Genomic DNA, 24,339 nt, shown 5'->3' on the forward strand with positions numbered 1-24,339 from the left:
AGTCTGGTCCCATCCTCTTGACACCCACCCTTGAGATACTTATAAACATTGATAAGACCCCCTCTCATCCTTCTCTTCTCCAGGCTGAACAGATCCAGTTCTCTCAGTCTCTCCTCATAAGAAAGATGCTCCAGACCCCTCACCATCTTCACAGCCCAACGCCGGACTCTGTCCAGTAACTCCTCGTCCTTCTTAAACTGGGGGGCCCAGAACTGGACGCAGTACTCCAGATGCGGCCTCGCCAGGGCAGAGTAGAGGGAGAGGACAACCTCCTTCGACCTGCTGGTCACACTCTTCCTAATGCACCCCAGGAATTTGATTATGTCTGAACACTACAACCTTTACAGCATTCAACAGGTGTTGACATCTCGTATGACTTGTTAAAGAAGAACCAGTTCCAAGATATTCTATAGCAAGCAAAGGAAGTATGACTTAAAATATAGGTTTAAATTGTGTTTCCATTCAGTCCTGCTACCACAGGATAAAAAAAGTATGAGAGAGTTGCAGCAGAAACAACAAGATTAGTACCACTAATTTCTTTCTTTGTCAATACTAGAAAACAGGATATATTTGGGTGCATGTCTCACAGCACCCTAGGATAAGGGTTTCCAAGCAGCTTCGTGCCTTATTATTTTTATTATCTTACCAAGTAACATCTCCTATAAGGTTTACTAATGTTGATATACTTATTCCAGATCAAGTACACCACAAAGCACAAAAGAAAACCTTTGTTTGAAAGGCCTTGAGAAAGCGATATATTTTAATTATGCCAGAGAACCCTTCTGTGGCATCAGATACTTGAAGGTCACACTTCCCTCCAGAGCAAACCTCAGTGAAAGAACACGTAGACAGAGCTCAGGATACACATCTCAAACTATGGCACACAGAAGAATTTCTCCGTCCAGTCTTTATATAACAAAGGCAACATCCCTTCATCTTGCATTTTGAGCCAGTATATACAGATTACATGTTGGCTATACAAGTTCGGGAAAAAAAAGAAAACAATAACATGAAAGAATCAAATCTTTATTATTAATGAAGAATAAGGTGTTATTATAGCTCAAGGTCACATATGACAAAAGAATCTTCAGTTAATGCCACGTCCATTATGAACTGAGAGAATAAAAATTAAAACATAATAATTGTTCTGATTTTTTTTCTTTAAAACCACTTGTAGAATTGCAGTTTGCAACATGGTGAAAGACTGAGTTTCACACAGGCCCAGTAGGCTCTGTCACTCGGCATCTGGAATAAGAGCAATCAGGAGACACTGCAGTCAAGTGATCACCTAATAGACACCGGGGTCAAATGAACTCCTAATATCAGGTGAGGAAACAGGATTTGGTAAAACCTGCAATATTTTTTAAATGGTGTTTATAAAAAAAAAAAAAATTAAAAAACAACATAGGGTGTCTGATAAAAACTAGAATAAAACTAGAATAAGCATGGTGTTCCCACATACTTAGTTCAAGTCTTCATCTATTCAGCAGAGTTTCTGTTTGTATAATGAATATTATACTAAAATTATAACCTGCCACAAGAAAGCAGTGCAAAAATTGCTGTATCAGAATAACATACATTGGGAGTAGAAGTGTGGGGGAATAAGAGGCACAGTCTGTGAAGGGAGGGAGAGGGACAGAAGGGAAAACAGAAAACGAAAAAGCTGAACATTATCAAGTGACATCTCACTGTCAGTTTAGAACAACTTTCTTCCATAAAACTTGACAAAGCTAGTGTTCCAACACAAAAAGCAAGTAGCTTTTCTAAGTTCAACACACCTATAGATATTTAATTATTTAATTATCTCTTCAATATCTGATAATTAATTATTTAATTATCTCTTCAATATTTGATAATTTTACACGTGCAATACTGTATCTGTCCTTTTCAGGACTTCGTCATCCCAAGGGAAGAGCTGGTGTAATGCACTATGCAATTTTTCACTGTGAAAGTAATTAGTATAATAAAACAAAAGTTAAAACAAATATTGCAAAAAAACCCTATATTTGCAGCCAAACTAAATAAGAAAACAATGAAAAGATCATGCTAATAGTCCCCAAAATAAGAACACTCTCAATTAAGGTCTTGAACACTGTCTTGAAAGTCAAACCAATTTTGAAATCACACACACAAAAATCTTAAAAGAAGCACCATTAAATCTCTGTGAGGATCCTGATAATTTGCTCTGTTTATCTGTTTTTCTCTATTTTATATGTAGCATACATGCTTCACCAGGAATAATTTCCAAAAAAGGCAAAAGTTAAACAACTATGAAAATCACTAATCTAGCACAAAACCGATCCTAGGCTACAAAGCACACCTGAAAAAGCAGAAATTCTAGAAAGAGGCAGATTCTTAATTCAGTACTCCAGACAGATTAACTTCAAACTATTTCTTCCCCCACTCCTCTTTCCTGCTTTTCTCTAGACTGTTAAACCCACCCCTCCAGGAAAGCTGGCACTTCCATTTCGTACATCTGCATCCCCACCTAAAGCCACTCTCATCCCCAGTTTCAGCTAAGACACAAAACTTCACGAAAAGGCAAAAACACGCATTGTCTTTAGCTTATTCTGCTACAGGAACAGGAACAGAAATAGACTGGAAGGTTAAGGGTGAGATTTGTAAGCCCATAACTATTGTCTCTCCCAAGAGCTCACTGAGCTCACTCCCCATTCAGCAGAGCATCCTATGCTGGATTGTAACTCGCATCAATTATAAGTGGTTTGCAAAGTAAGGAGAACCCAATTCTGCCAACCCGTTCTCACAGTGAACAGCAACTTATTGCTTAGGTACTTGGCTAGATTTCAAAGTGATTATATTCAAAGATATGGATCTACTCCAATATAAAGATGATAGAATTTGTCCTTCAGAAGATTATCATCTTCCACCTATCTGCTTATTATTCTTACCTACCTGTCTTTAGATCTCAAGTCTCATTATTTTCTTTGTGTTAGGACTAAGGAAACGTATCAATTCTACATGATAGATAGATAATTAGAAAGATAGATAGTTAGCATACCTAGTTAGCACATCTGTCTTTGACAGTTGGTAAAGATGAAGAAAGACTTTTTTATTATTAATTAAAATGTAGAAGGACTGAAAACTTGTTACTACCTAAAAAGGTTGGCAGTGCTGGTGTCAAAGATGGACTCAGAAAGCTAAATTTATTTGTAATTACTCACCTACAAGCAGAGATATCTTTCCTCAGCTCTGTTTCCTTTGCCCGTTAGGTTCTGTCAATGCTCTGTTTTTTCTCTTCAGGGACTGACTGAAAGACAAATGTTGGCACAGTCACCCCAGATAAAAAAAAAATGAAACAGAAATAAAAAGAAAGTTCTGTCTAGAATTGTGAAGGCATGTAAGGAAACATTGACAATACATCTTATCTTACAAATGCATCAGAAGCAGGGTACATTTAGAAACATGTCCCTAATGCACTATCACGAATGCTGACCACAGCTCTGGGGACATGAACCTGATAGTGACACAAGATGAAAGGTCAAAAATGTCAAGGATCATTCAAAATTAAGTTATCTCTACCATTACTACAATTCACTAACATGGGTATATTGTTTCCCTCATTTAAATGAAAACATTGCTCCATCGTTTCCTTTCCTCTCCAGAAATAATCTCTCTAGATTTCTTTCCTTTAGCTTCATATTTAAACTGTTAGGTTTTTTTCTGGACCAAAAGTCTGAGCTACCAGAACAAAAAGTCATATGGATGTACAGCATTATATAAAATGAAAATGCATCAAAAGTGGAAAATCATATTTCTCCTTCCCTCATCACACAGCCAGAAAACTAAACAGATAGTCTACTTACAGTCCACTTACTCCTTGCTGCTTTACACATCCATTGTAAACCAGTTTTGCTTAATGCTTTTTTCCCTAAAAAAAAAAAAGAAAATATCAGTGTCTTCCATATGTCCCATTCGCAGAGATCATACCTTTCCCCAATAACACCCTTTCAACATATTATACAAGAACTTTCCACTTTTATTTTACCTTGGATAACGTTTCCTTACATTAGCTCCACTCAACCTTATAGCAGTATGACAATTCTACCCTCACTAATACTTTGCTCGAGGAATTGCTTCTAGGGAATAATCACACATGAAGTATTTATAAGAAAATGCTTAGTCAAGTGGATTTTCAGGGAAGGACCGAAGCAACAGCCCGTGGCCTCAGCGGAGCTGGCCCCTCACATTGTCTGACAAGGGGGCCCATGCTCACAATGCAGGGAGCAGAAGGACCAGGATGCACCTGAGCAGCAGGTTGTCTTTGATTTCCCACACCTGGGACATGGGAATGGGTAACCAGAAAAAAACCCACAGCACTGTGTTAGCTGTGCATGAATCCCCAGCACCGCAGCACGGACAATCCAGGATGAACAGCATGACCTTGACCACCACGACACGACTGGATGCATGCTTTTATACATAGTCACATACACATTCATATGTAACAAATATACACTCAAGAAAGAACTTTGCTCTAGCAAGACATCTTGGATGCAATAATGATCTTTAACTAAAAAGGTTGGCAGCACCATTTGTAACCAACCTGGCAAACTGGAAATCACAAGTCAGCAAAAAAGATACAGGGGTGGCTGCAAAGAGATTCTCAGTTGCTCTTAGAGAAAATATCAGTTCTTGTTTTACAGTTAAGTTTGCTTCCTAAGCTAAAAAATTCAATATTCACTAAAAAGGGGAGGAAAAAAAAAATCAAAATAGCTAAATAGGTCTGTCTGTATTACAGCTATTGAGAAATATGATGACAGCATAAATCATGAAATATGGAGAGGAATTATACAGTGTGACTCTAAGGGGCATAAACGAAAGAGTAGGACGAACTTGGAGAAGAGCGTGGCATAGGCTGAGCATCAGAAAACATTTCTTAACAGTAATATAAAGTACAGTATTTTTGCCACAGAAAGGGAAGTTATTTAAGATTAAAATAGTTAAAACACTGGAGAGCGCAGCAAAGAAAGCATTTCCAAATTGATGTGGTCATGGTTGAGAATACTTAATAAAGCCTGTCCTTCCCACTTCTCATGATTAGGTTTCTCAGTAACATTTCAGTAAAAAACAAACAGTGAAAACACATTCATTTCTTGTTGGATTCTTGTATTGAAAAATACCTTGGATTTCATCAGCATTAAGATCAGAAGTGTCATCCACATTTAATACAACTACTATACAATGAACTATTTAAGCATTATTCATAATTTCAATGCCCTATTACTTATTTTCTCGCCTATTGCTGTGACACACAATTATCCTTCTAATTCTGGACTTTTATAGCACTTTTATTTCGGATGTTTCAAAGTGCTTTACCAACATGTGTCCAGTATCAACATCTTCCAAAATCAATATGGTATATATCAAAATTGCATGTCATTGATTCAGAAGTTATCCCACAATTGCTGACCTGTCGAGGTGCTTGACAGGATACATAATTAGCAGGCAACAAGATGCCCATGAAATCCTCTGGTGTTGCACATGGCCACAAGGAAATCAGAAAATTAAAACTGAGGTCAATAAGGAAAACAAAATTCAGTGTTTCTTTCAGTTTGATACCTGCAGCATGAGAGATCATGAACCAGCAAAGGTTTAGGAGCAGTGGTAAAACAGGTATTCCCTTACATGACCAAGTATTACAACAGAAACCAAACTACTCTTTGGGGTTGGTTTGTTTTCACCCACTCATTATTACTATTCCTATAGTCTTCCTTTAAACAATAAACATTCTGTAATTCAGTTCAGAAAGAGGTGGGGTAATTCACAGAAAGTGACTGAGAGCAAAGTTTTGTCCCAGTTTTTCCTTCCTTTTGAAGTCTTAGGTAAAATTTTCCAAAATGCACAAATGATTTAGGAGTATGGCTGAATTTGACACATGGAAGTTTCTCCTCCTGATTAAAAATGTTCTTTTCTATAGGGCAAACAAATAAATATACATTTTTTTTAAAAGCCGAGTTTTGATACTTTTGATACTGTGGAAAACTTACTATAGGAAATGGTTAAATTATCATTTGCTACATTTGTGACAGAAATTCCAAAATTCTTGTGATTTATAGTCCTTATTTTAAAGACCCTACTCTACACTGGCTACAATCTCATTGTGTGACACTGCCCATCAAGAACTAAGAGCAGGGAAGAAGAGAGAGAAACTGCACCACAGCAGCAGGGAAAAGTCAGCATGTTTTTGAAAACTGAAAAACAATAATTAAAAGAGATGATTATATCATTAATTATCATTCTGACCCCCAAAGAAAAATAACAAACATGAACAGCAGTGTACCAAGAAAGCACATGCTCACTTAAGTGTGGAGTGCCATGTCGTAAAGCTGAAATAGCGTACCACAAGGAACAATTCCACAGCAAACTACAAACATCCAATATGTGCCAGAGAATAAAACAGCTGTTTCCTTCCACAGCAGTCCACTGTCTCTGCAGGTATTTCATCCAAATTCCTCCTTTTTTTTTTTTTTTGAGCTGCTACATATTTAAAATATTAGTAACTATTATAATACCAATACTGTTATTCTCAAAGTGCTTATTCGAAAAGATGCAGAACAGCACAGGTCACCTTCCTTCTTCAGATCAAACACCAAAAGCAAAGACTTCTATACAAACAAACACCCATGGACCCCAGTCAACAATGATTACAGGTATCACTGCAAGTAAGAAAAACATTCCCATTGTTGTGGTTTAGCCCCGGCCCCCTCCAGCCGGCAGCAAAAGCCACGTGCTGCTTGCTCACCCCTCCCTGCCCCTGGTGGGATGGGGAGGATGATGTCGTCAATGTACTGGAGGTGTTCTGGAGCTTAGCTCTGCTCCAGTGCAGTCTGGATCAGTCAATGGCAAACGGTGGAGCTGTGCTTCCACACCTGGGGCAGTCGATTCCAGGTATACTGGACACCCTTCCAGGTGAAAGCAAACTGTGGCCTGCGTTCTGCTGCCAAAGGAATAGAGAAAAATGCTTTGGCAATGTCAGTTGTGGCATCCCACTTGGCTGCCTTTGACTCCAGTTCATACAGCAGCTCTAGCATGTCCAGCACAGTGGCACTCAATGGCGGTGTGACTTTGTTCAGGCCACGATAGCGTACTGTTAGTCTCCACTCTCCACTGGGCTTCCCCACTGGCAGTATGGGACTCATAAAGCATGAGTGAGTCTTACTGATCACTCCTTGGCTCTCCAGTTGACGAACTTATGGATGGGAATCAGAGAGTCTCGGTTAGTGCGATATTGCCACCGGTGCACCGCTGTGGCAGCAACTGGCACCTCCTGGTCTTTCACCCTCAGCAATCCTACAACAGAAGGGTCCTCCAAGAGACCAGACAAGACAGACAGCTGTTTAATGTCCTCTGTCTCCACAGCTGCTATGCTAAAAGCCCACCAGTACCCTTTTGGGTCCTTAAAATACCCTTTTTTGAGGCAGTCTACACCAAGGATGCATGGAACATCTGGGCCAGTCACAGTGGGGTGCTTTTGCCAGTCCTTTCCAGTCAGACTCACTTCACTGTCTAATAGAATCAACTGTTAGGATCCTCCAGTGACTCCAGAAATGCTGATGGGTTCTGCCCGTTCATAGCTCGATGGAATTATAGTACATTGGGCCCCGATGTCCACTAGAGCCTTGTACTCTTGTTGGTCTGATGTTCCAGGCCATCAAATTCACTCAGTCCAACAAACCCAGTTACCCCTCTCCTCCAGCTGGCTGGAGGCAGGGCTCCTCTAGTCCTGGTCACAGTATTCATTGCTTCCTTTTTTTAAGAATGAATCAAAAGCCCCTTCAAGAGGATCAGAAGCAAGACCAGCTCTTCTACTCTGTCTGGGGAACTGCCCGCTGGAAACTGAAGCAGCATTTTTCCTGTCAGAATTCTCTCTTGTGGTTGTCTTTCCTCGCAACTCATGTACCCGTGCCTCTAGGACTGAGGCGAGTTTCCCATACCATCTCCTCATGTCTCCTCTATGGTCACGCAAGAAAAACCACAGGGTGCTCTGTTTTGTATACCCTTTATATTCTCTCTCTTGATCAGAGAGACGTTCATTCCGAGTAGCTGAGACCCTAGGCCATACAGGTGGGGAGGCGTACTTGTCTTCGAAACACTGGAACTCTCAGGATAATTTTTCAGCCAACATGTCTGGCAGTTTCTCCACAGCCAAAACACAGGCCTGCAAGGAGGAGGATAGACGTCCCTCATATTGCCGGAGCTGGACGTCCAACTCATCCACCTTTTGTTTCTTGTCTTCTTTCTAGGACATTATTGACAATGACCTTGCACCAAACAATGGAGCACTCCGCAGCAACTTCCACCACATGAGTTGTGTGCACTGGATCTCATTGGGATCTGTGGGTAAATCCTCGTTATTGGTGTCACTTTAAAGTACCTCCAGCACAGCTAATTCCCTCAAGTACTGGATACCTTTCTCCGTGGTGGTCCACTTGCCTGGGTGACAGGTAACATCTTCCTTGAATGGGTACCTTTCCTTCACACCCGACAGAAGTCACCTCCAGAGGCTGAGGGTTTGTGTCATTTTCACAATTGCCTTGTCGATGTCCCCTTCCCTAGACAGGGATCCCAGCTGCTTGTCTTCCCTTCCCTCTAATTCCATGCTACCAGCCCAGTTTATCCCAGCATCAGAGCAGCCAAGCAACAATGTGCTCACTATCCCGGTCATTGAAATCCTTTTGCATATCCCACAGCTCACCTGGGGATAGAGATCTGCTGATCATCTCTGCTTCTGCCTCCTCCTCCTGTTCTCACGATGGGGCTGGGTCATCATCTTCCCTCACTAAGCAACCTGATTTTTTTGCGTATTTCTTTTTCTGTATAGGGGCAACTGATAGAGACATGGGTTGGTACTCTGGTGCAGATGCAGCACCTGCAGCCTGGGTCTGGGTGGCCACAGTGCCTGTCGCTGGGGTCTGAGCAGCTGCAGTGTTTGGCATGAGGGTGGGAGGAGCCGCAGCTCCTGTCGGTTTGTTACCCCCTCTTCGTCCTGGGGACACTGCGTGGTGTTGAGCGGCATTTGGCCAGGGCCCAGCATGGTACAGTAAGTTGTGCTTCTGTGGGGTGGCCAGAGCATTTTCCTTTTAAATATTCTATCACCTCATCGGGGTCCTGCAGTTGTTCAGGAGTGAAACTCCAAACCATTGGAGGTGAGAAATTCGCTAGAAACCTGCCCATGTTTTCCCACCTGCCATTCCACCCATGACCATTCAACCTCAGGGCAAATCCATGGGTGATATTCTTAACACATTCTTTTGTAACCCTGTATATGGTCTGAGACACATCCAGGAGACATAGCAACAAGAGCATGCTAGCTTGAATATTCTCAGGGTGTTCAAAATGCTCAAAAACTGTTATACCTAAACTGAAGGAAGAGAGGGAGGTGAAAAAGCAGGGGAAAATTCCCACTCTTCCATCTTCCTCATAGACTGGATGTGATTACTAATCAATTCTGAGAGATGGTGTCCAAGGTATGAAAAAAACCAACAATATTGTATAAAAATACAAGAGACATGCAAGATATGAAATCACAATCTCGTAAGTTGATATTATACAGGACAGCAATAAGATAAACCTAACCCTTTTCCCAGATATAATAAACAGCACCACAGGGAACACACAGGGCATGTAGGAATCCATATAAAACAGCCATGTGAACAAAGAAACATCGTGAGCACTTAATTAATATAGTAAATGCATATTTTAACACACTCTGGTCAGCTCTGTCATTATATCAACGTTTCGTTTCTCCTGGCTAGCTCACCAAAAAGGACTGTCGCAGTTTAGCCCCAGCCTCCCCAGGGCCAGCAGGTAAAGCCACGTGCCACTCATTCACTCCTCCCTCGTCCCCGGTGGGATGGGGAGAAGAACCAGAAAACAAGGGCAAAACTTGTGGGTTGGGGTAAGAACAGTTTAAGGGAACAGCAAAGAAAAACAAACAGTAAGAACAACAATAATGAAAGAACCTACAAAGCAATGGACACACAGCACAACCCCACCACGCAGCCCACGCCCCTCCGAAGCAGCACTTGGCGCAGCTCACGCCAAACTCTCCCACCATCCAGGTCGCAGCTCACACCAAAACCACTTCCCGGCCCTGAACCACAGCTAGCACCCAAAATACAGTAGTACCAAAATGCATGGTCCAGAGAAAATCCAGAGCGTCCCCAACGCTCCTGCTCCCAGAGAGCAAGAAAGAGAGCGCCTGCCCCCTGACCAGCCCCATTGTAACTGAGCATGACCTTATCTGATATCACCCCCTTTGGCTGGTTCTGGGTCGCTGCCCTAACAGTGAAGAAATTAACCCTATCTTGGCTGACCCAGCACACCCTTAAAATGCAATAATGAAACAGCACTGAATTTTAAACCAGAGAAGCTGGGGGCAGGGAGGGAATGGAAATCATCTGCCCATGTCTTGATTGGTCCTGGCTTGGTGTCTGGATTAAATTCAGGTGTGGATTCCCCCTAGAGAATGAGGAGGTAGTTACTGAAGTCATCATTACTTCCTGCTCAGTAGTGTCCAGTGTCACAGGACACAAGAGTGGTCATTTGAGCTGCGCCTGTCCTTCAAATTCTCCGCAGGCTTACAGTGGTGCGTGTACACAGAAGGCCAGCAGAAACACATGTACCCTAGTCACAGTAGAATGACAGGACTTCAGAGACCATAATCCATTGCTTCTAATAAAATGTAAAAATCAAATACATAAGAAAATAATTAACTTTTCCAGTCAACAGCACCAATCCAACTGCACAAAGATTACAAGTTTCTGCTAAAAACTGTTCTTCCTTTCTTGAGTGTAATAAAGGCTAAACCAGGAAAGGGAGACAGGAGGAAAGACTTTTTCCTTTGGTATGTTTACTGTGCATTTGATAGTACATTGCGCATTAATGCTTATTATAAACATATGAGGTTTTCATGTATCTTTAATAGAAAAACTTGGCTATCTAAAGGAAATAATTTTTTAAAAAATCACAAAATCTCTCAGGGAGATTCAGGAACAGGATTAGCACCTGAGGCTATTCCAAAATCACTTATAATTACTTTACAAATATTAAATCAATACTATTCTTGTAAACAAAATTTGCTAAATGTGTTTTGCTTTCTTCCCAATTACTCTCTCAGCTTTTACAGCTGAAGGCTGTGGCATCAAAACTTTGCTTCTCACAATAACAAAGAGGGCCATTGTAAAATTAAGTGGAATAACTGCCACACATCTACAGAATGATTTCACATAACTTTGCTGAACAGGTTTTGGTCTGTACATGATGGAACTGCATCTTTTAAGCTGTCTGAAGCCCACCATCCAAAGGGCAGGGTTGCCACTGCTGCTTTCAAGGCAAATGATAAATCCTCAGACACAAACCAAGAGCTCTGTTTAACACGCATTTAGTACTTCAGCTACGGACAGCTGCCAAGGTTGGGGGCACCAGCACCTCAGACAGAATCCACTTCTGGCACAGCAATCTGTGTCAACAATGCATCTTGGGCTACAAGGAGAATATGGCAGGTCCCACAGGCAACTAAAGAGCATCCTTGCTTTTTATTTTCCTGTTCAGGTTTCCTGAATGCCAAAAGCTAACCCCAAACACATTGTTTTGCAACTTACAAGGGAAGGCATCAGACACATGATGTTTATCACAGTGTCACAGCTGCTTGCATTTTTCTACAAAAATGCAACAGTTCCTCTGTTGCATTTGTAGCTTTGGTTTTGATAAAGAGAATAGCCAAGAAATTTACTATGTATGGAAAAACTCTGCTTCCAGAAGCCTAAAAGAGCTGCTAAAATATAGTATACTTGCAGAGATAAATTTGAGATAACTCCATGCATGTCTATATAATTTATACACAGAAGCATAGAACTATTTTAGTTCTATGTAATAAACTGTAACTTGCATCAGATGTATAACTGACACAAATAATAATACTCAAACCATATCTACAATAAAATAAGAGTTCAATTAACAGCAGTAATTGAAGCACTTTTGCCAGATTCATGTTTATGAACATCTACTATATACAGAACATACTGTGGAGAAAGTAGGAACCATGTAATGATTATAAATAAACTATATTCTTGACACTATTTAAAAATCAGTATTAAATATGGCTGGGGCATCACACCCGTAAGCTACGAAGTCAAGTTTATCCTAGAGTGACAAAAATTTCAGCAGAAGAGAATGCTAGGTGCTGTTTCCAGCAACAAAAGGATCAGGTATTAATGATAAAAGAAGTGCTTAAGCAGAAGAGCCCCAGCCTCACAGCAGCAAAGAATAAAAGCCAAGATTTAGCAAATCTTCAGGCAGAACCTAGTTTTTAAACGGTTCAGGTAGCCTGCTGTTCTGTGGGCTGTACAATACATAGGCACTGTGTACACCAATTCCTGCCTGGGTACCACCCTCTTCAAGGCCAGTTTCAACACATGTTGGCCTATGTGTTAAATTCACCTAAAGTTCAACACAGTCATTCGCTTTCTGAAAACTTGGACAAACGGGGAACCTTAGAAGAGGGCACTAATAAAACCAGCGCAATCATTTCGCAGGACTGTGGGAAAAGTGAGAAAAATGGTAAATTGAGATTTCCCATTGAAAATAAAGACAGAGAGGCAGGAAATCCTTGGCAACATCCTTCAGATTCTCTCACTGCTTAACTTAAACAGTACCTGAACTATAACTACACAGGTTCATAGAATCATAGAATGTCCTGAGTTGGAAGGGACCCACAAGGATCATTGACTCCTGCCCCTGCACAGGACAGCCCCACAGGTCACACCATGTGTCTGAGGGCCTTGTCCAGTCTCCTCTTGAACACTGTCAGGCTTGGGGCCGTGACACCTCCCTGGGGAGCCTGTTCCAGTGCTCCACCACCCTCTGGGGGAAGAACCTTTTCCTCATGTCCAACCTAAACCTCCCCTGGCACATCTTCCTGCCATTCTCTCATATTAAGTTAGTTTAAATCACAGAATTCAATTTGGGATCCTGAGAGAACAACTCACACACCACTGTAGCACACCAGGCCCTGGTGTGTTAACACAGGTGAACATTCACTGCAAACTTATACAGCGATTTCCATGCAGTCCCCGAACACCCATCACCTGTTGCTCCGTTCCAGGCCCTGCATCAATCCCACCCCGCCAGCCCCCACCTCCCCATGCAACACACCACCACAAGTATGAGCGCACACAACCGCGCTGCTGTCACCGACCAGTTTATTCGAACACTGGTTTTCCTTTCCCCACCGCTTGGGCCTTCCCCACCTCCCCCGCTCAGCCCGCGCTTGGGCCGTTCGCTGCCGCACCGACCGAGGCCGGCAGGAGCCCTCGCGGGGAAGCGGCGGCAGCGCTTCAGGACAGGCCGGGGCTTGAGCAGTAACACCGCGGCGGAGCCACCAAACACCGGAGCCCCGACCCGGCCCGAGCCCTCCGCACGGAAAAGCTCCCGCCGCCCTCGGGGCTGCCTCAGCTGGCGAAGAGCCCTCAGGCAGCGGCCTCGCCCTGGGCCCGGGCCGAGCCGCCGCCGCCGCTGCCTCACCGAGCCGCCACTCACCGCCCGGCCGTGCGCTCCCGCCGCGGCTGCCTCCGCCCCTGCCTGCCCGCCGCGGAGGCGCGCAGAGAGGCCGGCGCGAGGCGGCTCCGGGGGCCGGCGCGGCCCCGGGCGCCGCGGGCGGGGAAAGGGGCCTCGCTGTGGAAGGACCCGCCTGGTGCCGGCAACATGGCAGCGTCCAGCCGGGCCCAGGTGCTGCGGCTGTACCGGGCCCTGCTGCGGGAGAGCCAGCGTTTCAGCAGCTACAACTACAGGTGCGAGCCCGGCCCGGGCAGGGGCACTGGCCTCGCTTCTCCCCGCGGAGGCGTGGGGGTGACGGGCACGGTGGGGATGAGGCAATGCCGGCATGCCGGCGTTGTTTCGGGCTGGGAAGGGGCCGCCTGAGGGGCTCATTTTTGGCAGGCGCGGGGGAGCTGTGACCTGCGGGGAGCCCGGGGAGCAGCGGCAGCGGGCCCGGCCGCGGCGGTGTGCCCGGCCTGGGGTGCAGGGGAGCGGCAGCCGCCAGTCCCTGTGCCTGGCCCGGGCTGCCTCAAATGCACCAGGTTACAGGCCATCTATGTGGTAGGAAAGGACAGGACAGAGACTGACGCAGCCTGAAGAAGCTCATGTCTGGTCTGGGTGCTGTCCTTCTGCTGGTGGGGGGAGCCGGGGCCGGCCACGGTTATGTCGCGGGAGGTCGGCTTCCCTGCCCAACCCTGGCACGGTGCGCTGTGCCCAAGCTCAGGGCCCCGTGTGCGATGGGGAGCAGGGTTCACGCGTCCCGCCGCACAGGATGCCGCACTGTGTGGCTGGCTGCCTTCTCTCACTGGTGGTGAAACACACGCACCGTTTTTTTGGCAAAGGGTATGCCTGCAAACGTGCTACAGGCGTAGGCCTGGTCTCCTTTAGCTATCTGCTGCGTTCGCAGGGGGTGCTCCCCGCCAGCTCTGGCAGAATTGTATTACCCACTGGTAGTTTATCCACTTTACCGCTTAGTTGGACCCCGGACAGAGACGCATAAGCTACCCTTGCTGTGAATCATCTCCAGCCTGGCAAGAATTGGGAACAGAAGCCTTTGAACTTGCATAACCATGGTGAGCTCTGCACTCTTCAAGACATAAGTATTCCTCAAACCTCATGTGCAAGGGAGTGCCCTGAGAAAGAAGACCGTGGGGCTGAAACTGAGCTGGACCTAATAAACCCTCATTGCTAACTCCATGCAGCAGTGTGTCTGTGCTTCGTGTTCCCCTCCTGTTTCTTCAGTTCCCCTTCTATCAAGGCTTCCCTCTGCTCTCTGCTGTTCTGAGTATCTCAGCTTGCCGTCATTCTGGCTAACAAAAAAAGGATTGTGTGTAATGGAGAAGGCTTAAGGCGTGTGAGATGTGCAGTTGGCGAACGGTTGCACCCATCTGGGCCACAGCATGTTTTCAGCAACGGCTTTGTGCTGGGAGGGGATCAGTGAGGAAGCTGAACCCACAACCGTGGGAGGAAGCAAGCCAGCACCACCTCACCAAGGTTGCACCAGCCTCACAGACCACATGTGGACCCCTCTCTGCCCAGCCCCTTGCTGATGTAGCACAGGGGACATGGGAAATGGTTGTCATCTCTTCTCTATAAACCATACCTAGAGCCCATCCCCAGGTCCCCCAGAAATGAAGCATGGACCTGGGAGGTCTTGGCCATATGGAAGTTTTGGCATGCAGCTCAAAAGCAAGACTAACTACCACACGATAGTAGGTGCACCAGTGAGTTTTCTGCTTAACACAATGTATAACACTTTTCATTCAATTTCTTTTAGTGTCTTTATACTGGCAAATTTCAAAGGATAGAAATCATAAGAATGTGTTTACCTTGGATATCTGATTTTTTGACACCATACCTTAAAGGAAAGATCTCAGCTTTTGATGGGTCTGTCCTTAGATACCATAAAATCAGGAACTGTATAAAATCATGTGGTGTATAGACATTTGTGAGCACTAAAAGTAATAGCAGTTTCTAGCAAAAAGTGATAAGCAGATATGATATGTACAGATCTGCTGGGACCACAACAACAATTCTGCCTTGGTGTTTATGCCACACCCATAGCTAAAATGGACACCCCGCTGGCTTCTTCTGTGCCAAGATAAGCAGTCCTGCTGTGTCCTCAGGGCAGCTGTAATGCGATATGCTAATACCCTGGATCAAACCTAGTGACTTTGTAAAGAACCAACTTGTAGCAAAGTAGAAAGTATTAAAGATTAATCTTATTGATTCGGGGTTTCAGTTAGAGAATTTCAGAATATTTTATTTTTGCAAACAATGCATATTTGTAAGTGTGTGTCTGGAGTGTGATCAGTTGGTTATTGTCTCCTTACTTGCTTGCTGTGCTTTTTCTCTTAAATGTGTACATATAGATTGTGATGGAAAATTCAATATTTTTGTTTTGTGACTTACCTAGTAAATACATTCTATAGGTCATCTGGTAGTACCAAATTTTCTTTTACCATCATAAAGAACTTTTAGTGCCCTAACTGTGAAGAATAATGTTCATGTCTTAAAGTAACTTAAGTCACCACTGACAGTCTTCAGAATAACAACACACAGGAGTGTCTCTAGAGTCCTGCAATAAACTTATGGAGTGTCTGGAGGCCCAGATGTGTAGACCAGCTTTTAACAGCAGGGAGAGAGAATTTAGTAGACTATAAGTAATTTAATGTCTGCCCTTCTGCCCTATTACCCGTGCAAACAGTCTGAGGAAGGAAGAGTGATTTGTACTGGAGGAAAATATGCAAAGAGGGAAGATGTTAGATTTTGAGTCCAAAAAGGTGGTTCTTAATAAGTGTACTATTTTCTTCTGTTTGGTTGACAAAAGGTGGATCCTCTGACAGTTTATAAGGTGTCAGATTACAGTCTCAACTAAATTGATTTAAGAAATAATTTCTAAATAGAGTTTCATTTGTAATCTAAGTAATGGCCTGGTGTCTCTTTTTGGTACAGAAAACAAAAGCATTTATAAACTTGTGAAAGCTGTTAAAACACATCTGGTTGCAAATGAGGATAATCTGAACTTTAGAGTTTCTTGTTTGTTTAACATGACTGAAGCTCAGTGATCAAAATGCACAGGAATCTAGTGGAAGAAGGTTTTCTCTGGAAGGGTAGTGCAGGACTAGAACAGATCTTCCTGAGAGATTTTTGACATCTGCATTTTTGAAGGTTTTCATGACACGTTTAACTGAACAGCACCATGACCGACTTGACCTTGTTGCGGGTAGTCTTACTTCAAGTGGGAGGTCAGCTTGGATAAGCTCCAGAGATTCTAGCTAAGCGACACTATGATTTTCTGATCCTCAGCCTCCCTTGGCCTATAAAGATACTAACCCTGGCTAAAAGTTTGGGGACCATCACGTGACATGCTTCCATCTGATGTCTTTCCTAATTCTTTGATTTCTTGTAGTTAAGAGCAATGTCAGAAGCTTTCAGTCTTCCTGTTGGAATTTTTCTGCAAATAATTTCCTTACTTTTTTAAGGTATTTCTTGATTTATTGTATATTTATTTCAATTATCCATTATGCTCTATCTTAACTGGTGGATGTTGCATTTTTATTTATAGATATATTTTTTTTGTCTATGTAAATGACATTTTAATGGAATTTGATTTTTCTATTAGAATGTGCAATATTATTTGATTAATTAATGAAACTGCCCAGAATATAGAAGAATCAAGGAAGCAAATTTGTTAAAACAGGTTTTGCATTGGAAACACATTAACTGAATGCATGCAGTTTCATCTGAGGCATGTCCTTCAAGATTTTAGAACTAGTAAATCTGATTTTTGCAAATCTCTGCTAACCTAAGAACAAAACTGAGCAAAATAAGTTATACTGTTTTTTTCAGTTCCACCTGCTTTTCCTGCTTTAAACAACATAGTTGTTGATCTAATTTCAGGGAGACATAGAACAGTCCAGGTTGCAAAGGACGTCCAAAGATCATCTGGTCCAACCTTTCATGGGAAAGGGAGCCTAGATGAGATTATCGAGCACCCTCTCTAGTCGCATCTTGAAAACCTCCAGTGACTGGGAATCTACCCTGTCCTGGGGATGTTGTTCCGGTGATTGATTGATCTCACTGTAAAAAATGTATTTCTTATGTCCGGATGAAACCTCTCCCAGTGCAACTGGTACCCATTGCCCCTTGTCCTCCCCATGTGGCTCCTTGTGAAGAGAGAGCCTCTGTCTTCTTTGTAGCCTTTTTTCTCTTTGTAGCCTCTTCTTTGTAACGCTTTAAGTACTGGAATGCTGTGATGAGGTCCCTGCTGAGACTTCTCCAGGTAGAAGAGACCCAACTCCTTCAGTCTTTCCGCATAGGGCAGGTTCTCCAGCCCTTAGGTCATCTTTGTTGCCCCCCTTTGAACCTCTCCAGTTTGTCCACATCTTTCTTGAATCATGGGGACCAGAACTGGTAACAGCACTCCAGGTGCAGCCTGACAAGCGCTGAGCAGAGTGGGATGATCACGTCTCTGCTAGTAATGCCCCTGCAGATGCAGTCCAGGATCCGACTTCATTGCTGCAGCAAGGCTCTTCTGACTCCTGCTCAGCTTGTTGTCCAGCAAGACCCCCAGGTCTCTTTTAGCAAGGTGGCTTCCCAAACATGCAGATTCCAGCCTGCACTGGGCTCCTTGTTTATGTCCTCCAGGTACAGGGACTTGCATTTGTCTTTGTTAAACTTCATACAGATTTTGATGTAGTCTTTCTCTGAAAGATTTTAGCAACATATAGAAAAATCTTCATTTAAAAAATCTCAAGGTGCTTACGATAAATGTGGCTTTTTTATTTTGAATGAAAGTTTAGGAAGTAAAAATTCAGGGATTCCACTATACAGGGCAAAGCATGTTCTTAAGGTACGTTTAGACTTTTAGCATTAAAGCTGTTCTTCTGGACAAAAAAGTCTGTGATTCCTGTGGTCTTGCACTAAGCTTAATATCTGAATTTAATGTAAAAGTTTGGTGAGATGGAGTTTTAACACTAGAACTTACGTTTTTGCAGTTTGAGGTCTTCTGCGTGCGTGAAAACAGAATGAAGAACAATGATAACCATTGAAATAAAATGCTTACATATTTTTTTTCTTTGTGGCAGTGAGTCACTGCTCCCATAAGTCCAGATGGATCTGAAAAAAAAGAAAAGTCTCCTGTTCATAGTCAGTGTCATTAAATTTGGCATGGATGGCCAGGTATTCTGTATGTGTAGAGGTGGTAACTCTTACAGGTACACGTAAAAAATGAGCTGATCTGTGTTAAAGAAAATATTTCAGCTGATGGTCATTGCTGTGTATGCAAGATTTAGTCTGCTTTTTGCAAATTGGGAAGTGGAAGAAGGAACTATGTCAGATGCCAACTGCTGTTATGTAAAGATTGATCGTAACACAAAAATAAACAAAGAGCCATCCTTCAATATTTGGACAAGGAGTCTGGTTTAGGATTTCAGCATTTCTCAATGTTTCTGCTGCTATTCCACTAATACCAGTCTTTTCCATTTTGAGACTTCTTCCTAACTGCTACCCAAATTAAAGCCTTGCTCAAATAGTGAGTGTGATGATCAACTTTTTAGGCTAAGGTAAAGAACTGGGACATAGCAGAATATTGGCATACACTTTGTTATTTTAATTTTTCTGCATGCTTAATGGCAAGATTCTTAGATACTGCCCTCTGGAGAAAGATGTGAAACTGCTATAGGATACTTTGAAAACAAATTTAACACCAGATATTAAACAAAAAAACCCCGCACAACAATTGTTCATACTGTCATTTCCCACATGGAATTCCAGTTCTTTATTTTTTAGGAAGCAACATGAAAAATAATTTAATGTCTGCATTAAATCCTGCTTCAGCTTTCTGCCTTCTCTGTTTTTATCTGTATTCCAGATGTTTATGTTTTTCTTCCAAGCTGATTTTATTGCTGTCTGTAGTGTCAGAGTTGCTTGAAAATGAGTGCAACCTTTATTTTCTTCCTCTGTGGCAGCTGGGCACAGGTGCTGTCTCTAGCCCTTTAATACCTTGTGTCATTTGGAATGAAATGGACTTTTAGTGGAGCATGCATGCACAATCAGTATATTGTGGTTGTTTCTTGACTCTGTTCTTACAAATAGGATCTAGAATCTTCCCTACCTTTTGCAACTTAACTCAATATCTAGAACTTTAGTGGGTTCTCTTCCAGCGTACCTGATTTAGAACTTGTATGAGAGATTATATGAGGTAAAATCATTGTCCTTAGAGGAAATTTTGTGTTTTCCATTTAATAGACTAACTTCTCGTGTTGCTTTGCATGTCAGTCTAGCCTATAGGCCATTCCTTCGAGAAAGAGGGCTGCTAAGAGCTGATCATGTAGGTCCACTTGGCAGGCTGCAAGGATTTTCTGCTCATGGGCTGTGGGATGAAGGGGGTTGTGTTGTGCTCTTGGATTTCAGGAAAGGCTTCTGGCCAGGACAAATGAGCCCATGCAGAGGATGGGAGCTGCTCAGAAGGTGGCTTCTCCTGCTGCTGCAACAGTGGGAAAGAGGATATCCAGAAGTACGCTCTTGAGGGCAGAGAGGCCCTGCAGAGGGATCTGGACAAATTGGAGAACTGGGCAATCACCAACCGCATGAAGTTCAATAAGGGCAAGTGCTGGATTTTGTACCTGAGACACGGCAACCCTGGATGCACATATAGACTGGGGGATGAGGTGCTGGAGAGCAGCTCTGCAGAGAGGGATGTGGGGGTTCTGGTCAACGGCAAGTTGAACATGAGCCAACAGTGCCCTGGCAGCCAAGAGGGCCACCCGTGTCCTGGGTGCATCAAGCCCAGCACGGCCAGCCGGGCAGGGAGGTGATTGTCCTGCTCTGCTCTGCACTGGTGCGGCCTCACCTGGAGCACTGTGTGCAGTTCTGGGCAACACAGGATAAAAAGCATGTAAAGCTACTGGAGAGTGTCCAGAAGAGGGATACGAAGTTGGTGAAGGGTTTGGAGGGGAAGCCATATGAGGAGTGGCTAAAGTCACTGGGTTTGTTCAGCCTGGAGAAGAGGAGACTGAGGGGAGACCTCATGGGGCTGCAGCTGCCTCACAAGGGGAGGAGGGGCAGGCACTGAGCTCTTTAGTGGCCAAAGACAGAACCCGAGGGAATGGCAGGAAGATGTGCCAGGGGAGGTTTAGGTTGGACATGAGGAAAAGGTTTTTCCCCTAGAGGGTGGTGGACACTGGAACAGGCTCCCCAGGGAGGTGTCACGGCCCCAAGCCTGACAGTGTTCAAGAAGAGACTGGACAAGCCCCTCAGACACATGGTGTGAACTGTGGGGTTGTCCTGTGCAGGGACAGGAGTTGGAGTCGATGATCCCTGTGGGTCCCTTCCAACTTGGGACATTCTATGAGGAAGTGGTTACTTCCATTTCAGTTTGGGCTGCCCTCTTCTGCGTGGTGCCTGTCTCAATGGTTCGTCAGACAGGGGAAGGAGCAGGCTGTGAGAACAGTAAGATAGACACACGCGCCAGTTCAGAGCGGTCATGAGAGTGGCTGGATTTTTGCACAAGTGTAGGTTGAGTTGACCCACACTTGCCTAATGACCTGTTCTTCAAGGAGATGTAAAGCTTTTAAGATTCTGCTAGCAACTCTTCGACAACATATTTCACACCAAATAAAATTTTTAAAAATACATTTTTTTCAAAAAATGGGTTTCTTTTTTTCCCAACATACCTTATTTGGTCACTTTAATTGAAAAATCTTACCTTGCTTTTGGTCCGTGGCATATTGAATCTGGTCACTGGTTCTTTTCGCACTTTTCTCACTCAGGTAATTTAACAACCATGTTAAAATTTTACATATGACAGTTATCCAAGCTGAATAGGCCTTTTTCTCACTGCTTTTCCTAATGAAGTTTGTGATTGACAAGATCTGCCCAAAGATTGTCAGCTCTTGGTATCATATTTCCATGTGTTAGGGAGGAAAAAAAGACTAAATGGTGATTTAAAAAAAAATCCAAAACAATAATGAAAAAACAGAGACGTGCCATGTTATACCCTGTTTCCCCAAAAATAAGACCTACCCTGAAAATAAGCTGTAGCATGATTTTTCATGATTTTTGAGGATGCTGAAAATATAAACCCTACTCCAAAAATAAGTCCTAGTTACAGTTCCTAAAAAGTCAATTTAAATAGTGTCCAGGCAGCTATACATGTAAAAAAGTAATAAGTTTTGGAGCAAAAACTTAATATAAGATCCTGTCTTGGTTTTGGGGAAACAGGGTACATACTACTGTGTTCTGTCCAACGTAGTAGTTTGTAGCTGAGATAAGAAACACAGGAAAAAAAAAAATTGTCATTCCTATCCAGCAGAGCTGACTTCTTTGTAGGAGTAGGGTGACTGAACTGCAGCTTTACAACTTCAGTTTTTCCCTTGGCTGTGTAAAGAAAGTGGATAACTTGTTTTTTCTTCTCTCTTTATAATTGTTGGCTGTGTTCCTAGTGGTAATAAACTTCAGAAGTTTTTAAGTTAGTTTCCCATATGACGAGTACATGGCTAACTCTGTAACCTACTCAAAAAGTATGAAGAAGTCTGGGCTGGAAGCAGCAGTGAAGTTCCTGAGCGCAGGGTTCAGGGTGGTTTCCATCCGACGCTGTTGCAGACACTCATTTTGGCCTGGCAGCTGCATGATCTAAAATCATGGGCAAATGGGCGCTGCTCATTTGCAGATCAGTTTTATAGAATGTGGATGCAGATTTGTGGTTGGCCTTATTAATATATCTTTCTTCGGGGAGTTACATTTTGGCCATTATTTCAATGATGACACACCATACAGATATTTTGCTAATATATTATTTTAGGGTCTTTTATGTATATTGCCTTATTCTGTCAGAATAAAGCATACTTGAATAGACGTTGGTATTTTAAGAGCTCTGGATGGTGCTCAATCCGCTGATTAGGGTAGGAACCGTGAAAAGGATTGAGGTGATTGCACTCTGATTTGTAGTAAAACATGGAAGTGCATGCACTTTTGGGGAAAATATAGAGACATAACATGATTTTGGATTGTCAGACTTCAGGTCTGACAGTATTGAAGTATTTCCATCTGACTTCAATATTCAATATGTTACTTTGGAAAAACAACTAAAGCTTTCTGTTCTAAAAATGTCAGAACACAACCATTAGGTACCATCAGAACATATTTCTCTGACATTTTAAACCAAATGGAAATAATTTTGCCAAATGTTTTGATTTTTTTGATATTAATATTTCCCAACTGAAAATCATTCCATGAAAGTTGTGTTGATCATGTTTATTAGGAGTTGCTTTCTTGGATTAAAGGTACAACGGTGATTGTCATTTTCCAAATGCATTCACTTTACCCTTATAATATTATACTCTTCCTAAACAGTAAAGGATATCTACATGGAGATTTTGATGTAATGTTAATGACTTCCTTTTTTTTTCTGACTGAGGAGAGTTTTGAATACTAAGAATTTTAGTGCTAGAGTTAGGTTATGGTTGGACTCGATGATGCTAAGGGTCTCTTCCAACTGAAATGATTCTATGATTCTAACTTGGAGGGAAAGTTTGGAGTGCATACGTGGTATACAGGGGTCTGGAAAAATTGAAATTTTATAGTTGGAAGACAAATGAGTGGGGGCTACTTCAAAAGACTGATCAATGGACTTTGTTACTTTAATAAAGACACTCAAATTGAGTAAATCTGATGTGGTTGTTATCCAAGACATTATTTGAGTTCTTTGTATAGCACAGTAGAACACAGACATTTTTCTTTTTACATAAGGTTTAATTACCAATAGAATTTGTTTGACAACTAATGAGAGTAATAGAAAAATTACTGCCTCTGGCAGATTCCTGCCAATAGACATATGCATATCATTTGTGGTAAGTGAAGAACACTTTGTAATGTAATGGTAGTTTATAAGTATTTAGATGCTGTCCTTTCCTTCTCTTGGATGTGATGTTAACATTTAGTTCCTCACTATATTCATCCATACGCTTCCCAGGATGAAAATATGCTGACCTTGTAACATCAAGACTTATTCAAGACACTGTAGACACTGTAGACAAAGGCTGTTATTTCAAGTATTCTTTAGAAGATCAGCATTCGATTTTTTAAAAAAATAAAGTTATTTTGAAAAAAAAAAACCAAAAACAAAACTGCAGTGGATCAGGCAATGTTTAGAACCACTTGCTACAGCAATGAATAGCAAAGATGCTGCCAGAACTACCTCTTTGATAAAGGTTTTTTGGTACTGCTGACCAAGAAAGTACAGTCCTAGATTGTACATGTTTCTCTGCTCTTCCAAGAAAAATAGGGATGAAAAGAAAACTTTCTTGGTTGTTTTCTTGTGTGTGTGAATACTTGGCCCAGCTGTTCTGTGACTGCTTTGCATAGAACTTGGTACAGAGGGTGTCCTCAGGGAGGAATATTTTCTGGGATTCTTCTTGCTATTCTAGTTCTTTCTCAAGAATGAAGATTCCACAAGTCATTCAGACAATATTCTGGCTGTGATGGCATTATGGAAAATGGCATTTTTTCCCTTACATTTTTTATACTTTTTATTCTATTCCTTTTCACCTGATCTCTGTATAAAATTCTAACATTTTTCTTGGTATGCAACTCACAACAGAACATTTAATATGATAATAGTGAAATAATTCAGTTGTGTTCAGAATGTATATGAAATAAAATCTTCAAGTTATTTTTCAGGAAAATTTGAAGGTCCTGTGCTGTGAATGGCTGAATGCCAGGCTTGGCTGCTATTCAGGGACTAGACTTTTCTTCAGCATCATGTTTGTTACAAAGTCT

General features: G+C 42.6%; 2 protein-coding genes across 8 annotated transcripts in view; one reads left to right on the top strand and one right to left on the bottom strand.

Annotated features, from left to right (window-relative positions):
- Positions 1-13,644, bottom strand: part of FARS2 (phenylalanyl-tRNA synthetase 2, mitochondrial) — a 264,495-nt gene extending 250,851 nt beyond the window's left edge. For all 4 annotated transcript variants that reach the window (XM_065629858.1, XM_065629854.1, XM_065629856.1 and 1 more), the window contains exons 1-3: positions 13,561-13,644; positions 3,825-3,889; positions 3,183-3,268 (exon numbers count right to left, since the gene is read on the bottom strand). The gene's annotated coding sequence lies outside the window, so the exon portion shown is untranslated. The remainder of the gene's footprint in view (positions 1-3,182; positions 3,269-3,824; positions 3,890-13,560) is intronic.
- LYRM4 (LYR motif containing 4) overlaps positions 13,644-24,339 on the top strand; it is a 93,716-nt gene continuing 83,020 nt past the window's right edge. For 2 of the 4 annotated variants that reach the window (XR_010605842.1, XM_065629859.1), the window contains exon 1: positions 13,644-13,811. Coding sequence is in view for 2 of the 4 variants with exons in the window: in XM_065629859.1 (XP_065485931.1) it covers positions 13,726-13,811 (86 nt within the window). In the remaining 2 variants the exon portion in view is untranslated. The remainder of the gene's footprint in view (positions 13,812-24,339) is intronic. The other 2 variants (XR_010605841.1, XM_065629860.1) reach the window with 2 other exon arrangements.

Source organism: Caloenas nicobarica, chromosome 2 (assembly GCF_036013445.1).
Source record: "Caloenas nicobarica isolate bCalNic1 chromosome 2, bCalNic1.hap1, whole genome shotgun sequence".
Classification (NCBI taxonomy): Eukaryota; Metazoa; Chordata; class Aves; order Columbiformes; family Columbidae; genus Caloenas; species Caloenas nicobarica.